At 33.8% G+C, this 17,841-nt stretch overlaps 1 protein-coding gene across 1 annotated transcript in view; it reads left to right on the plus strand.

Moving 5' to 3' along the window:
* AP3S1 (adaptor related protein complex 3 subunit sigma 1) overlaps nt 1-17,841 on the plus strand; it is a 68,903-nt gene that overhangs the window by 20,391 nt on the left and 30,671 nt on the right. The window contains exons 2-3 of the mRNA XM_068535753.1: nt 4,171-4,262; nt 7,384-7,495. Coding sequence (XP_068391854.1) covers nt 4,171-4,262; nt 7,384-7,495 — 204 coding nt within the window. The remainder of the gene's footprint in view (nt 1-4,170; nt 4,263-7,383; nt 7,496-17,841) is intronic.

Genomic DNA, 17,841 nt, shown 5'->3' on the forward strand with positions numbered 1-17,841 from the left:
TTTGCTTTATTGTGGTCTAGAACCAAACCTTTAATATCTCCAAGGTTTGCCTTTATATACATCACATTTTATTTTCTTTACCCATCCATGGACACTGATGGACACTTAGGTTGTTCCCATATATTGGCTATTGTGTATAATGTTCTAATGAACATGAGAGTGTTTTTATCTTTTTAAGTTAGTATTTTCATTTTCTTCGGATAAGAACTTGGAAGTGGAATTGCTGGGTCATGTGGTAGTTCTATTTTTAATTTTTTGAGGAACCTCCATACTGGTTTTCATAGCAGCTGCACCAATTTACATTCCCACCAACATACACAAGGGTTCCATTTTCTCCACCTCCTTGCTAATACTCATTATTTTTGGCATCTTTATAATAATCATTCTAATAGGTGTGAAGTGATACTTCATTGTGGTTTTAATTTGCATTTCCCTGATGATTAGTGGTGTTGAGCATCTTTTCATGTACCTTTTGGCCATCTGTATGTCTTCCTTGGAAAAATCTCTATTTAGATTTTCTGTCCTAATTTTAAAAATTGGATTGCTTCTGTATTTTTGCTACTGAGTTGTGTAAGTTCTTTATATATTTTGGATATTAACCTCTTATCAGGTATATGATTTGCAGATATTTTCTTCCATTCAGCAGGTTACCTATTTATTTTGTTGATGGTTTTCTTTGCTATACAGAAACTTTTTAGTTTGATGTATTCCGGGTCTTATATTTTGCCAAGTCATTTTTCTATTGGGATTTTTATCTTTTTCTTACTGGCATTTAAGTGTTCTTTATGTATGCTAGCAACTATTCCTTTGTCAGTTTTTATGTATTGCAGATATGTTTGTCATGTTTGTAGCTCTCTTAATTCTTTTTTCTGGTGTCACTTGAGCATTAAAAGTGCTTACTGGGCTTCCCTGGTGGCGCAGTGGTTAAGAATCCTCCTGCCAATGCAGGGGACATGGGTTTGAGCCCTGGTCTGGGAAGATCCCATATGCAGCGGAGCAACTGAAGCCCGCACGCCTAGAGCCCATGCTCCACAACAAGAGAAGCCACCGCAGTGAGAAGCCCATGCACCGCAACAAAGAGTAGCCCACACTCGCCGCAACTAGAGAAAAATCCACACGCAGCAACAAAGACCCAATGCAGCCAAAAATAAAATAAATAAATAAAGTTTAAAAAAAAGTGCTTACTTTTGATGTGATCAAATTTGCCAACCTTTTCCTTTATGGTTATCATTATTTGTGTCTTATTTGAAAGTCCAGCACTATTACAATGTTATAAAGATATTCTTCTGTATTATATTTTTAAATTTTTGTAGCTTCACCATTGACATTTATTTTTAATCAACCTGAGATTGATTTTTGAGTATGTGAGAGCTAGAAGTTCATTGTATTAGAACAAAAAGAAAAATTTTTATCCTGGCACCATTTATGGAAATGCCCTTCCATCCTTGCTAATCTGCAGTGAGTATTCTGTTTTAAATTAAATGACTATATTTATATGTGGGTGTGTTTCTGGTTCCATCAGTCAGTTTCCCTATTTCTGCACCAATATGTTGCCTTAATTACTGTGGCTGTACAATAATTCTTAATCTGGTCAGCAGGTCCTCTTATATTCCACTTGAGAGTGTCTTGTTATTCTAGTTCTCTGATTTCATACGTAAGTCATGAGAGGAGTCATATTTGGAGTCATAATCCAGTTTTCAAGTTCTCCCCCTACACCCTTGTTGGGATTTTGATTAGAATTGCCTTAAGTCTTTGGAGCATTTTGGGGAGATTGGGCATCTTTATAATATTGAACCATTCAATCTATAAGCATTGTACATTTTTTTATTTACTTAGGAATTCTTTAATTTTTTCAGTAAAGTTTTACATTTTCTCTTGCATTATTTTGTTGTTGTTGTTTCCTTTATTCCTAGGCACTGCATGGTTTTTGATGGTATCTTTTTAAAATTATATTTTACAACTCATACTTGCAGAAGGTTAGAATGCCAGTAGAATTTTATATAATGTCTTTCTTTGTGTTCTTATTAAAACCTTTTACTAATTACAACACTTCTGTGTAAATTATGTTAGATATTCTATGTGGAAAATCTTTTCATCTGTGACTGACTGTTTTGTTTCTTCCTTTGAAACTAATCCTTTGAAATTTGTTAATCATTTCCATGATTTTTTTTATAGTTTTATTTTTATCACCCCCAAATTTCTGTCAATATGTAATATTTAGTTTTGCCTGTTTCTGAATTTTATACTAATGGAATGATTACATGTCATTCTGGTACTTACTTTTTTCCCCTGCTGTAGACTGAATTGTGTACCCCCCAAATTCACATGTTGAAGCCCTAACCCTCAATTTGATGGTGTTTGGGATTGGAACTTTGGGAGATAATTAGGTTTAGATGAGATTATGAGGGTGGGGCCCTCATGATGTGATTAGTGCCCTTACCAGAAGAGATACCAGAGAACCTGTTCTTGCTGTTTTTCCCCATAAGGACATGTAAGGACACAATGAGAAGGTGGTTGTCTTCCAGCCAAGAAGAGATCACTCACCAGAACCCAACTATGCTGGCACCTCAGTCTTGAACCTTTAGCCTCCAGAATTGTGAGAAAATAAATTTCTGTTAGTTAAACCATCAGTCTGTGGTATTTTTTTAATGGCAACTTGAGCTATGGTAACTCTTTTTCTCCACATTAAACTTTTGAGAATCATTCATATTGATGGGTATAATATACCGATTTAATTTTTATTGCTTATAGAATTCTATTTTATAAGCATACCACAGGGACTTCCCTGGTGGCGCAGTGGTTAAGAATCCGCCTGCCAATGCAGGGAACATGGGTTCGAGCCCTGGTCCGGGAAGATCCCACATATTGTGGAGCAACTAAGCCCGTGCACCACAAGTACTGAGCCTGCGCTCTAGAGCCCGCGAGCCACAACTATGGAAGCCCGCATGCCTAGAGCCCATGCTCCACAACAAGAGAAGCCACCGCAATGAGAAGCCTGTGCACTGCAACGCTCGCCGCAACTAGAGAAAGCCCGCGCGCAGCAACAAAGACCCAATGCAGCCAAAAATAAATAAATTAATTAATTTAAAAAAAAAAAGAGTGCCATAATTTATATGTGGTTGGTGGACATTTGGGTTGTTTTCAGCTTTTTGTTGTTGTTATGGTGCTTTTATGAACATTCTTCTATGTGCTTCTTGGTATACAGGTTAAGAATTTATTATGTTATTATGTATATGTACTTGCCAATTTTCTATTGTTTTTGACCTTCAAAAGTAATGGTTTCATATGGGTTATCATTGTCCCTAGGAGTGGAGTGCTGGATTGTAAAACTTTTTGCCCAAGTGGTAATACCGCTTACCTTCCCACTGGTAGGATGAGTTTCTTTGACTCCACATCTTTGTCAACATTTGATAGTGTCATAATTTTACATTTTTGCTAATATGGTACATGTGGAGTTATCTCATTGTTACTTTAACTTGTGTTTCATTTCATTACTAATGAGGTTTAGCATCTTTTTATTTGTTTATGGACCATCATATTTTCTTTCCTGTGAAATTCTTGTTCATGATTTTGCCCAGTTTTCTATTGCAGTGTTTGAGAAGCTGACTCTTTTTTACTGGGATATGAATTGCTTGGTGAATTTAATAAATACTAGTGAATCAATTCTTGGTTTTAGGCAGCGCTTATATAAAAATGAGTAAGATGGATAGACTCTTACTTCAATTTGCATTTAGTTAAACTTACTTAATTGTACTTCTGTACTTTCTTCCATTAAAATATAGATTAGGTACATGAATTGTTTATAACTTCATCTCTTTATTTCAGTTTACTCATTTGTAAAACAATGGGCTTTGACTAGTTAATATCTAGTGTCCCTTTTACTAGTGTCTATAATGCATGTGTCTGATATTTTTCTTGTTGGTTTTTGAAGCTGAGAAATAAGTTTTATTGAAGTGGTAAACTATAATTATAGTGCTGATTTTTTGTTTTGTTTTTAATTTAAAAATGTTGGGTTTTGTTTCTTTTAAGGTATGATAGGTTAGTTCTCCAAGGACTACACTCTTAGATGAATTTCCCAGACAGATACTACTACCTTTTATTTTTTAAATTCTTATAATGCTGTTAAACCTAGAAATTAGATCCTAACATATATGAATTATTCTTTCTCAGAGTGAAGATACACAACAGCAAATCATCAGGGAGACATTCCATTTGGTATCTAAGAGAGATGAAAATGTTTGTAATTTCCTAGAAGGAGGATTGTAAGTAAAGCATTTCATGGACATTTCTAATCTTTGACTATATGAGTAAAATATATACTGTTTAATTGTTTTATCTTAAAATTTCCTAATTGGATTATGGGAATTAATTGCCATTTATGTTAACTATAAATCTAACTTAAATAATTTTTTGAAGATATTTAATCTTTTTCTTTTAAAAATTTATAAAGGCATTTTTTATAAAGGTAGTATATTCATATGGCAAAAATTCAAACATTACATGGAAGTATAAAATGTAGACCAAGTCTTCCTCCTCCAGCTTTAGTCCTTCTTCCCAGTTTCTTGTGTATCCTTCTAGAAAATTAATTTTGCACTAACATATAAAAGTATAACCTTAAAACTTTTTACTTATGGGATCACACATGTATCCTGGTTTTCGTGTTGCTTGTTTGCACTTATATTTTGAAAAACTCTGCGTATAAACCCATCTAAAGCAATCTCATTCTTTTTAATGACTACAGAGTATGCCTTAGGGTGAATGGACCTGTTTTCATAAGAATTTAGATAGCACCCTTTATTTTATATTATGATCAATTCTGACGTCTGCTTTTCAAATATATGTGTGTGTCTAGATAGACAGATTTGAATTCAGCTAAGACTTTTCTATTTTTAAAATGAATAAATAAAAATTGCTTATGATTAGTTTGCCAACTATTGTAAATAGTTTTAATTTAATGGGTTTCATGAAAATAATTTGTTCTCAAATAGTTTCATAAACGTTCCTTCCCGTGTTTATATGTTTAATTTCTTAACAAGATATTTCCTCAGTGACAATTCAAAAACTAAACTTTAGCTGAACCTCATTATGAATAATCAGAGATTAGTCTGAGAAACCTACACTTTTCTGTACTTTTAAGGTGTGTGATGCATATTATGAAAAATAGTTTTCATAATAGAGAATTCATTCTTACCTGACTATAAATTACTTTTTATCATGTAGAAAGTCTGCATTTCTTAAAAGGTTATGTCATGCTGCTCTTAAATTTGCAGATACACACCTATGATTTGTAAATTTTGCTGTTAACTCGAGGCCTCCAATTTAATAGTTGAGACAGATGTACTTGCTTTCTGTTTCTGTATTTTAATTGTACTTTACTTATCTCTCTTAAACTGTAGTTGAGTTGTGTTTGCCATTACCATCGTTTCCCTTTATCTCAGCTCCTTAATATTCTAATCTCATAGGAAATTAATCACCCAGCACAGTGCAAGAAATTGATTGGTCTAACCAGGGCACTGTTTGAACTAGGAAGTATGACTTGAGTTTGTAATTATTCTTTTCCAACCTTACAAAAAGTAGAAAGCAAATATTGCATCAGAGACAAGGCTGCACATCTGGTTTAGTCCTAGTTTTGTTACTAACAAGCTGGTTTTCTTGGTTAGGTCACTTAAATTCTTTGTACCTCAGTTTTCTCCTCTTATGTTAAATAAGATATTTGGACTAAGGATTTCTAAAATTCTGTAGCTTTTATATCGTGTATTGCATTCTATACAAGAATTTGAATCAGTATTGTACTATAGTATAAAGATGAAATTATAACAAAAAGTGTACTTATATTAATATTTTGTTTTCTTTTAATAACTTTAATTGCCATTTTGAAACTTACAGTTTTCAAAAGTTTGTTCTTCTTTTAAAGCAGATCCAAACAAAAATTTAAGATAATCACTAAATTGCAGATTCAGGATGAAGTAAAGTCTGCTGTTGGTGCTTTTTGTCCCTTTCAAGGAACAGTTGCAATGATAGTATATAAATACAACTCAGAGAATCTTTAAAGTGCTTGTACATATTTTTAAATTGCATACCTTTTCTAGATAGTAGGAGTTTTTAATTCTTGTCAAAGATCATTTTCACTTTTGGTATTAGAGGATATAAAGTAATAAAAAATAATGATGTATACTTAGAGAAGTTGTTTCTACAAAACTTGTGAATTTAGTATTACTTTTATTGAGTGACAAATAGGGACTTCCCTGGCGGTCCAGTGGTTAAGACTCCATGCTTCCACTGCAGGGGGCATGGGTTTGATCCCTGATCAGGAACTAAGATCCCGCATGCTGCCCAGCGCGGCCAAAAAAAAAAAAATAAAAGAAATAGGTGTTATTTTCCTTTGTCTTGTTTGAATGTTCAGTTAGCTCTGATTACATTTAGCCTTGATTTCTTTATGTTTCATTAGTGTTAAAGGGTCTTTTGAGAAGGTGAACGAATTGTTGTAAACTTAACTATGGAACAGTTAAACTATATTTAGAAAAATAAGAGGTGTTTGTAATGATCCCTGAATTATTATTTTTAAAATGCTGAAATTCCAGTCAACATAAATAAAAATATTTGGCAAAAGGATTGAGTATCTCATAGCTCAGTTTTCTTGCACTTATATTCCAAAACAAAATGTGTTTTTGGAGAAGATCTTGATGGTAAATCTGTCCAACACTTAAGAAGAAATGTCATTTTTTTTTCCTAGTTGATAATCAGTGTTAAGCTGTGTAACTTACTGTGACCTATGGAGTTAAATCTAGTAAGCACTTAAAAATGCCCTATGATCTCATTTCTGCCTACTTCTCTGACCTAATCGCTTACTAATCTTTCGTTGATCGCAGGCCTTCTTTTTCTTTCTTGAACACAGATACTTCGTTCTTGATGAAATTGCCTTTTTATTAGTTTACCTTTGCCTGAAATGCTCTTCTCTAAATTTTTTCATGGCAGGTTCCTTATCATTAGATCTCAGCCTAAACATCAACTCTTTTAACACCCAATAGGAAGTAGCAAATCCATCAATGTGGCATCTTCCTCTTTTGATTCTCTAAGTAGTCCCTTCCACTCTGATAATATTTTCTTTGTTTGTTTATTGCTCCTTACCCACTCTCAGTACCTGGCACATAGTAAGTACTCAGTAAATAATTGAATGAATGAATGAACTAATATTAAGCATAGGCATCTTTTACTTGACTTCTCTGAAGAAAACAACCATCTAGTTCACTTGAATGCTATGTCATTAAATGTTACTTTTCATTTTATAGAAGGTTTTAAACAAATTGTCAGTTTTCTTGAACTAATGAAAATGTTTTTCATTTTGTAGCTATAACATTCCAATTGTTTTGTTTTGTCATTTAGATTAATTGGAGGATCTGACAACAAACTGATTTATAGACATTATGCAACATTATATTTTGTCTTCTGTGTGGATTCTTCAGAAAGTGAACTTGGCATTTTAGATCTAATTCAAGTAAGTTAACACTTGCCTCTTACTGTCTTAAACAACAATTTTGGCATTTCAATTTTTTAAAACTTCTGTGTTCTAAATTTTCTAAAATGATGTTTTGTTTGGTAAGAAATAAGTGTTCCATTGTAGATGTTGGGTGGATAAAAGAGGGATGAGGGATGTAGAAGCACAGAGTCATTTAATCTAATTAAGACTAACTGCAACTAATTTCCTCATGCCCTTTTTTCCTGTTCATGTAAGTCACCACAAGAACCCCAACGCTCGTGGGTCTTTTACTATATGTATCCAGGTCTAACCCCCAAACCCACCCCTTTCTATCTCCTGAAAATCTTTCATAATGGCCCCGGAACTCAAGGTCAGTCATCAGCAAATTTCTCCTTATCTTCAACCTCTTCTGTTAATATTATCTTCACCTTTTTGCTGTAGGTGAAATCTGGCTTCCCTGATGACACTACCTGCCACCTTCTCAAGTAGTAGCAGTTTTCTCTTTTTCTTTCTTCATACCATTGAGTCTGGAGGGTGTTCTCTTTGCTTCTCATTACATTTTCCAGACATTTTTCTCTTCTAAAACATCTCCAGACTTTATCTCATGTTCTCAAACTATACCTACTTCTACCAATCCGGTTGCAGTAATCTCTCATTCCCACTCCCTATTCATTGGAGATTTTGTCAAAAACTTTTCAGTGGTCTGAGATTTTACTCTACCTGCAAGCTAACAAGTTAACTACCACAGTTTCATGTATGCTGACAGAAGATGGGAGATTTCGGGGCCAGAAACAAAGGACTTTATTTCTGACAGCCAAAGCAGTAGTCAAAGTGACAGCATTTGCTTACACTGGTTACTCAAGTCCCAGTTGCTAAAGTGTGACTTGATAAGGTGCAGGTAAGACCTGCACACACAGTGGATTGAGTTATAGGAGAGGAAGCCCAAGTTTAGTGAACTGGAATCTTTTATAATGGACACTAAGCATATCTGCCCATGTCCTGGAGGAAGAGAATATCTTCCAAGCAAAGTATAGTTAAACCTACCCTTTGCTTTAGAGGGAAACAGTATCTATTTTCCAGGGCTGTTGGCTATACAAGCTTGCTTGAAAAGACAATCCACAATAAAGGCAGTCAGTACCTCTGTTCACATGATGTGCAGGAATGGAACACCCATGGAGAATTGTCTCCTAACAGATTTTAGTTCTTAGTTCACTGACATTCACTCCAGTACTACTTGTGTTATAATTCTTGGTTATTTCAACGTTCATGTGGATAGTTCATTCAGTACACTGGTATCTTCAAACTGGAATTCCTCTTCTCCAATGAATTTTGCCTGTTACCCCACTTCACTATTCATTTCTAGACCATGTCTTTATCCAGACTTAAGTCCCTCCATCATCTTAATTTCACAGTTTCCACTCTCTGCTACCATCTCTTATCTTTTCTTATCACAATTACTGTTACTCCAACAGTTCTTTGAGCCCATTGGGACCTTCAGTCCCTTTTTTTGTTGGTTTTTTTTGAGGATAAAAATTTTTATTGACAGTTTTCTAGGTATAGTTATACATTTTTGAACTGTTCAATGTTTATTAATAGATAAATGGCAGCTTTAGAATAATAGACATGTTTATATCCAGAATCCTGTATTCTCTTTCTGTGTTCCTTATATCTTTTCAGTGTGTCTTTGGAACCTTCTGTCTTCTTTTAAATCTATCTTCTCACTGTCCCTGATCCTCCTGATGTCTTACTCTCCTTGCCCAGCTTAAACTCCGTGGTCAGTCATGATAATCATAGGCTTGTATATACTCAGCTCTTTGCCTGAATCCACACATCTGAACATACTTAGAGAAAAAAAAGATAACCATACATGCTGGCCTCACTTTAAATTCGTGATCTGTGACCTCAGTGATTCCTTAATGCTACCCAGTAATCACATTACATTTCCCTGGTCATTTCACTCTCCCACACTCCTAGATAACTGCTGATACATTCTCCTCCCCTCTCAAACCTGTAGCACTTCTAACGTGTAGCTTCCAAGTTCACTAGGCAATCAGAAGCAATCAGAAGGGAACTTCTACAGACTCTGTATCTGTGTCCTTGTACTCTCTTCTATAAGAGATGAATGAACTTTGCTCCTAGCTAAGGCCAACTCACCCACTTATATACTAGTTTACTTCTTCCTCATTGCTCTAGCTTTTTTCCCTCTTCAGTATCATTTTTTCCTCTCTTCTAGATCATTCCCGCTAGTCTATAATATGTTAATATGTTCTTCCATCTTTAAAAAAAAAAAATTCTGTCCCTACTTCCTTCTCCAGCCACTGCCTCATTTCTTTCCCTCTCTTTATAGCAAAACACTTTAAAAACATTTTCTGTACGCAATGTCTCAAATTTTTCTTCTCCTATTCTTTCTTGTACACATTCTAATCAGGTTTTTCAGCTCTACTGTTGCTGAATCCAAAGGTTCTCATCAGTCCTCCTTTATTTGATTAAGATTGTTTATTACTCTCTTCTTCATGAAATATCTTCTTCACTTGGCTTCTAGGATACCTGGTTTGCATCCTACTACTTTAGTTGCTTCATTTTAGTTTCTTGATCTCCCTTATGTCTTCTTCTTTGGCAAATCCTGTTGATTATGCAGAATCCACTTACTGCTCTCTGCACTGCCTCCACATGGGTCCACGCCACCATCAGCTCTTGCCTGGACTATGTCAGTAGTTTTCTGACTGGTCTTTCTGCTTCCACTGTCCTTTCCTTTTTGTCTTTTCTCAGTAAAACAGCCAGAGTGATACTATTCAAATATGTTACATTTTACACTTTTCCATTTTGAGTTCTTCAGTGGCTTCCCTTCTCACTAAGAGTAAAAGCCAAATTCCTTATAAATGACCCATGAGGCCTCACATGATCTGACTCCCCTCGCCAAACCCTACTACTTATCTTACTTCATTTTCTACTCTTTTCCCCTTTGCTCCATCGGCACTGTCCTCCTTGTTCCTCAGATATACCAGCATGCTTTTACCTCAGAGCCTTTGTACTTGCTGATCTTTCTACCTAGATTGTTCTTCCCTCATCGATTATTATTTTGATGCTGTTGCTGCTCTTAATGGTTACGATAGCATGGTTGTTATATCTTAAAAGGGAATTATATGGGGAGTTGTCAAAAAACAAATATCCTACATCATATCTGAAGTAAATTCTATCATGTATTTGTGGAAAATGGAAACTATGTCTTGTGTTTTGGAAAAAGTTTTTAGCCATTATTATTTGAAATGTTGGTAATTTGTCTTGATATTAAATAAGATACAGAAAAAAGAATTTCAGGAGGATTGTCTTATTGTCCCGTTTCTAACGTAGGCTTGAGCTGTTTTTATAAGAACATCCTATTGAGTTATTACATGTTGATCTATCATGTCACGAAAAAAGAAACTTTCTGTAATTTACCTTACAGGGATGAATTCTGTCACTACCTTGAACATGCTGGAAGTTCTGTAGTTGCTGTCTTTCCCCTGTGGTTATTACAGATCATTAAATACTTAAGAGGGAGTGCTGAGCATGCGTAAGTCAGGCACTTTAAAAACACTGGTTGAGTGAACAAAGATGGAAGGGAGTAGCTTATTGTTTCTGCTTCTGTTGCATGAAACAGCTATTCAAGAGTTTATTTAGAACTGATTTTCTTGCTTTGTCCATCCTCTAGTTTTGAGAAATATAATAAAAGTGGAAAATTATAAATCAAGAGAGTTTAGACCAAAGCCTCTTGGTTTTGTATTTTCTTTAGGGAATGGGTCAGGAAAACTTAATAAACATCAACATGTGATGACTAAACATAGTTTCACTTGGTTTTTTTTGAATGTTTGTGTTTTACTTTTATTTACATTTCTAGAACTGTTTAAAATACAGGAAAACACAAAGGCTAAAACAATAAATACCTATATTCCTATCATCCAGAATTAAAACTTTTTAAAAAATTTTTTTGAATTTTATCATTTTGGTTTTTTGAACATTAAAAATGATATAATTCAAATGATCATTAGAAGCTTATATTTTTATGCAAAGGTTTTGTGTTTCTAAGGTATGTATGTATTGTCCCAGATTTGACTTTTTACTTTATATAAAATCTGAGAGAAGGAATTCTTCGTAAATTCCATGTGGGAATTATACTAGTATATCACCAAGTTGAATAATCAGCTTCTGTTTTGTTTTCTTTTAATTCTTTGTTAGTTGGGAAAAAAAAGGTGATCTTTTTTTGTTTCTGGTGTGTACTATTTTAATGTGATATTGATTACAATATAAACTAGTTTCAGAGTTGATGGCTAGCCTTTTTTGAAGTCCTTTCTGTTATAGCATGTTGTCATGGGAAGTGTTAAAATATTTACAGAGTGAGAATAGAAGTTAATTAAATACTAATGTTGGTTGTTTGAGTTATTTATAAGCAGTCATATTGTCCTCAATTAATGTAGTTGCCACGCTGATATGGAGGCATAAAAGTTCACTAGATAATTCCAAATTTTGTAACGGTTTTCTGTATCACATGTAGCAATTATATCAGCATCAGCCTTGTTCAGTTATAGTTAGGAAAAAATTGAGGACTAACAACTAAACTTATCTTTAGGTTTAGAAAGATATGTTTTGACCATGGTGTTAGAATATGTATATAAATTAGAGCTGTTATGTATATAGCATTTTTTTTTTTTTTGTATATAGCATTTGTCAGTACTACAGTACTGAGTGTTAGACTGAGTTTTGTGAAGTTATTTTACTTATTGCTGTTAGTGTTAATTTAGTATGATACTAAGCAAGTCATTTAATGTTAATAGACCTTGCATTTTTCACCTGTAAAGTATGCCTGTTTCAGTATGCTGCCTATAGACCTCATGAGTTGTTAGAAATATCAGTGAATTAAAGCAAAGTAGTAGTGGTTAAAACCATTCAGGCCCTTCTCTGTACTGGCTATATAACTTTGGGCAAGTTATTTAACCTCTTTGACCCTGATTTTGCTCATCTGCAAAGTGGAGGTAATAATAATAATAATAATAATAATAATAATAATAATAATACCAACTCATAGAACATGTGAAAGCATTAAAAAAAGATAGTGTATGTGAAGCCTGTCGCTAAATGACTGACCTGAAGTAGTCAGTGGTTTTTAGCTAACATTATCGTTAAAGCATTATTTTATAAGGAAGGCATATAATTTCATTATATATTATATATATATTTCATTATATATATATTTCATTATATATTCCAAACTGAATTGGGTAAAGAAGTCCTTTTCTTTTTCTTTTTCATTTTTACAAGAATTTGTGAATCTTTTTATCCTATATGTTCTTTGATGGCTTTGAAGGAGTTCTGCATTGTGATAGAATTATGTGATAAGAATAGGTTTAATTGAGGAAACTTGTAAGCCAAGAATACTTAAGAAAGATCCCCTGATCTTCCCACTATCTCATAGGAAGCTGCGCGGATGTAGATACTACTAAACATAGAATAATTTGCCAATAGAGGCCTCACTCCTCCCACTCCACATCATTGTTCTCTTTTATTACAAGGGTAGGCTGATTGAAAACATCCTTGTCAGTGGGGTGGCATATACATTACTTAAGCTTTGAGCTATACACGTTTAGGTGCCACGTGTCTTTAAGAGTTGCCTGGGAAAACTCGCTGACCAGCTCTTGAGGACTGTGGGAAGTTGCAGCTCACCTATTGGAGGACTGAGTGGGATAAACCCCTGGTCCCATGGAGAGATGAGTTCTGGTGCAGTTCCTCCTGCTGGAGAAAGAGAGAGCCCTGGCCCAATTTGTTTATTTTCCAGGCAATCCAGAGTGAATGCCCAGGATCATTTTAGGAAAATTCTGTGGTGTTTACTACACCATACTGTGTTACCAGAGTACTAAAAACGTCTGTTTTTAATAAGATTTGTTTCTTACATATGTAGGAAACCAAAAAATAGTTCTATAAACAATTTGAATCGGACACTGTTAGAGTGATTCAGCATTCTTTTTTTTTAAAATTTATTTATTTAATTTATTTATTTTTGGCTGTATTGGGTCTTCATTGCTGCGTGTGGGCTTTCTCTAGTTGCGGCTAGCAGGGGCTACTGTTCGTTGCGGTGCGTGGGCTTCTCATTGCGGTGGCTTCTCTTGTGGAGCACGAACTCTAGGCACGCAGGCTTCCGTAGTTGTGGCACGTGGGCTCAGTAGTCGTGGCTCTTGGGCTCTAGAGCGCAGGCTCAGTAGTTGTGGCACACAGGCGTAGTTGCTCCGCAGCATATGGGATCTTCCCAGACCAGGGCTAGAACCCACGTCCCCTGCATTGGCAGGCGGATTCTTAACCACTGCGCCACCAGGGAAGCCCGATTCAGCATTCTTAAAATCCTTTTCCTATCTTATTTTCATTGTTGAAAAGTCTGATTTACAATCATTGGAAATGTAATAATTCACTTTTCAGTTATTTACATTGCTTCTTCTTAATGATAAACCCAGGTAACAATTTGATGATAGTTACCATTCTAATTTACATGTTTTGTTGACCTCTCAGCAGTCCTCTTGGGAGGCATTATTGTGTTTGGAGTTAGATGGTATGGGTTTAAATATTGGCTGTGTCATCTAACAGTTCTATATCTTTGAGCAAATTACTTAGTCTTATTCATCCCCAATTTTCTTGTCTGTAAATGTTGATATTCATACCTACCTTGCCAGCATTGTTATAAGAATAGGAGCTAATGTATACAAAGCAGTCAGCACAGGGCCTAGAAGATAGCAGACACATTGTTATTACTTACTTTATAGTTGTGAAGAAAGTATTTTGGAACTCAAGTACTTAAAGTCAGAATTTTGGAGCTAGAAGTAACTTAAAATTTATTTTTTTCCCCTTCAAAGTAGGTTTGAGAGAGTGAAAAACTCAGGTTATGTTGGTATTTTTCTTTGGTTTATGGTGAATTCCTTATTTCTCAGTGTAGAATAGTAGGTTTCAGGGAGGGATTGGATATAGAGGAGAAGAGTTCCTTTTTAGCTTGGTTTTTCAAAAATTTTTTTCTTTAAGAATTAAAAAAAACTTTTCATGTTGAAATTATTTCAGACTTAGAAAAGTGGCAAATATAATGCAAAGAATTTTTGCATACCATAGCTTCATCCAGATTCCTCAAATTTAACATCTTCCATAACCTCAAGTAGGTAATTAAAATCAGGAAATTTACATTGATAGAATACTATTATCTAATCTGCAGATCTTATTTAAAATTTGCCAATTGTCCCATTAATGTAATTTTTCTTGTTTAGAGTTCAATTCAGGTTACATATAGTGTTAGTTTTCTTGTCTCCTAAGTCTCCTTTACTCTGTTATAGTTCTTCATCTGTCTTCCATTCATGTCTTTCTTACCTTGATCCTTTGAAGAGTACTAGCCAGTTATTTTGTAGAGTATTCCTCAGTTTGGATTTGATGTTTCTTAATGATTAAATTCGGATTGTGTATTTTCGAATATCACAAGTGATGTTATGTCCTTCTCAGTGCATCATATTCAGGATATACATGATGTCATTTTGCCCCATTACTTGTGATATTTATTCTGAGTCCTTGGTTAATGAGGTGCCTGCCAGGTTTACCTACTTAAACTTCCATTTTCCCTTTGTGCTTAGAAGTATCCTATGGGTAATAATTTTGAGTATATAAATATCCTTTTTCTAATCATAATTTGGTCATTAGTTTTAGCATCTGTTGATGATTCCTGCCTGAAAGAATTATTGTTGTGTTTGCCAAATAGTGATTTTTCCATCATGATTTCTATACTTATTAGTTGATATTCTGTAAGGAAAAGCTAAGATTTTTATTCATTTTATTTTGTTTTAAGTCTGTTCAAGATACCAATTGTACCATATTCAATTATACACAAGAGAATATCTTTCAAGGCCAAATACCATTAAAAAAATCAACTTTTGCTTGGAAGTTTAAATGGAGTTCTAACAATTGATGTCACTATGAGTTTTTTAAATGTTCTTGGAGTAGCTTCTGTGCACCAAAAAAATAATTCAGAGGCTACTTTCATTTTCTAAATTAATATTTGATATATTAGCCTTACAAATTCAAAACCCTACTTCTTCCTTAGATGTCTAAATCCAACATACAAATCATATTAAGTCACTTTAATGGAGAGACTACAATGTAATTAAATTTCCCATAGTACAAGAAGTCTTTGCTTTGCACAATACTGTTGTTAATTTGGGTGATAAAAGTATGGACAGTTAAAAGTTTTGCTTTACACTTTTATGTATTTTCTAAATTTTCTAAATAATCACTTCTTACTACATTAAAAATAAAAGATGATTTTTGTTGTTGTTGGAGGGAATATGTCTAGTGAATAAGAATGTGGGTTCTGCCATGAGACTTTCTGGATTTTAGTGAGGACTCCCCTACCTAACTTTGCTAGTAGTTAGTTAACTTTGTACTTTAAATTACTCTTCTTCAGATGGTTGATAAAAAGTACCTGCCTTATGAGATTACTGTGAAGGATTAAATAAAATAATCTATTTAAAGCACTTGGAACAATAGCAGTGCCATAATAGTATATACTCAATAAGTGCTATTATCATTGTTAGCTTTTAAATTTTTAAAAAATTTTTATTTAAAAAAATAGAAAGAAATAAATCACAGTATGAATCATTGAGTTAAGAACTCTTAAAGAATCATTATGACATCAATATAGAAGACAGATAGTCCTTTCATCAACTCTTAATTTTTTCATATTGAAGTCAAGAGTTTAATATGTCTAAATTAACTGGTACATAGTAAATGCACAATAAATGTCTCTATTTTTACTGTTAGAAAAATATCCGTCATCACTGGCACATTAGTGTCTAGGTCAGGTTTAGTGGAAATCCGGTTCAGAATCTAGTCATAGGCTAGCCAGAGTGCTACTTACACACCTTAAACACCATACATTAAAGATTCTGAATATTATATGCAACAGTGCTGTATTCATAGTTGTTCTTCAAAGCTAATTAATCAGATTTTAAGTTCAGTCTGTGTTCCCTAGCTTTCTTGGTACATTTTTAGTGGTATTTTTCGATTCCTTACTTGAGCTAAACCAGTATCTCTCTAGAACATCTTGCTGCTGACTGAAAAAAAATTTTTTTAGATCTCTTGGCATATTCTTAAATTTATGCCTTCTATTGTTGGGCTTAAGACTTTTCCTGTCTTATAACATGTCAGTTTAACATTTACATATTTTATTTAATATTATAGATTAGAAACAGTAAGAGCAATTCCTCCTGAAATTTAACAGAATTCCCCAAACCCAGAAAAAAAATTTTTTTTTTTTTTTAACCTAGAAACTCTAAAGGAGAGTCTGCCAAATAAGTGATATTGCTTAAGGTTATTTTTGTGGCATTTATTTTATCTAGTGCACATTTTTATTTTTGCATCTGTGTATAGTATTATAATACTAGATAAAATATATTGAGTACTTTTTTTGGTGAGATACTGTTCTAAGCCATTTATATTTATTATTTAATCACTAAAACAACTCTGTGGCGTAGGCACTATTATTATGCCCAAATGAGGCTTAGAATTAAATAACGCCCTAGATTTCATAGTCAGAGGCTAAGCTGGAATTTTAGTAGAGTACTAAGTACTCTTAAGTACTAAGCTGCTTTGGAATAGATTCCTGTTACCCTTTGTGATCCAGGCATATAGATTTGTAATTAAAGATAAAGGAAACACAAGGAAGTTTTGTTGATAGAAGGGCACAGGGAAGGGAGACTCTGTTTATATGTGGATGTGGCATTTTTCTGAATATCTCTATCTTTTATATTTTTTTTTGGAAAACTATGTAATTATTAAAATGAAGGAAAACTTAAAATATTATTCTTAGTAAATTAAAAGTAATTTTTCTTCCACCAGCCTTTGAATTCCCAAGGCCAGAGATTAATGAGTAGCTACTTAGTAGATAACAGTTATATTGAAATTGACTTTAAACTTTTATCATTTAAAAATGAAACACAAGAGGGTGCCATGTACCATGTTACTTCTAGTTTTTTAGTCTTTTTATCTTTCTCTTTGTGAAATATAATGCAACAGCAATTTTATTATTTTTTGGTTGTCCTGGCTAGAACCCCCAAGGCCCATTAATTTGTTTTTCTTAATTTCTTAACTTCAGTTTGTAGATTATTAGTTTTGTATTGACCTTGTCCATGTAACGAATCAGCAGTGTATATCTACCTTGGGGCTCTAGATTCTAATTACGTTAAATAATTCTTGCTAACTCAAAAGAAAATTAATGGAGAGTTTTTTGAAGTGGGTTTTTAAGTTTTCAACCAAACTTAGCATTTGAATGCCTTAAATCTTAAGAATTCTTTCCCTAAGTTAAGAACATG

The sequence above is a fragment of the Eschrichtius robustus genome, chromosome 2, assembly GCF_028021215.1.
Source record: "Eschrichtius robustus isolate mEscRob2 chromosome 2, mEscRob2.pri, whole genome shotgun sequence".
Classification (NCBI taxonomy): Eukaryota; Metazoa; Chordata; class Mammalia; order Artiodactyla; family Eschrichtiidae; genus Eschrichtius; species Eschrichtius robustus.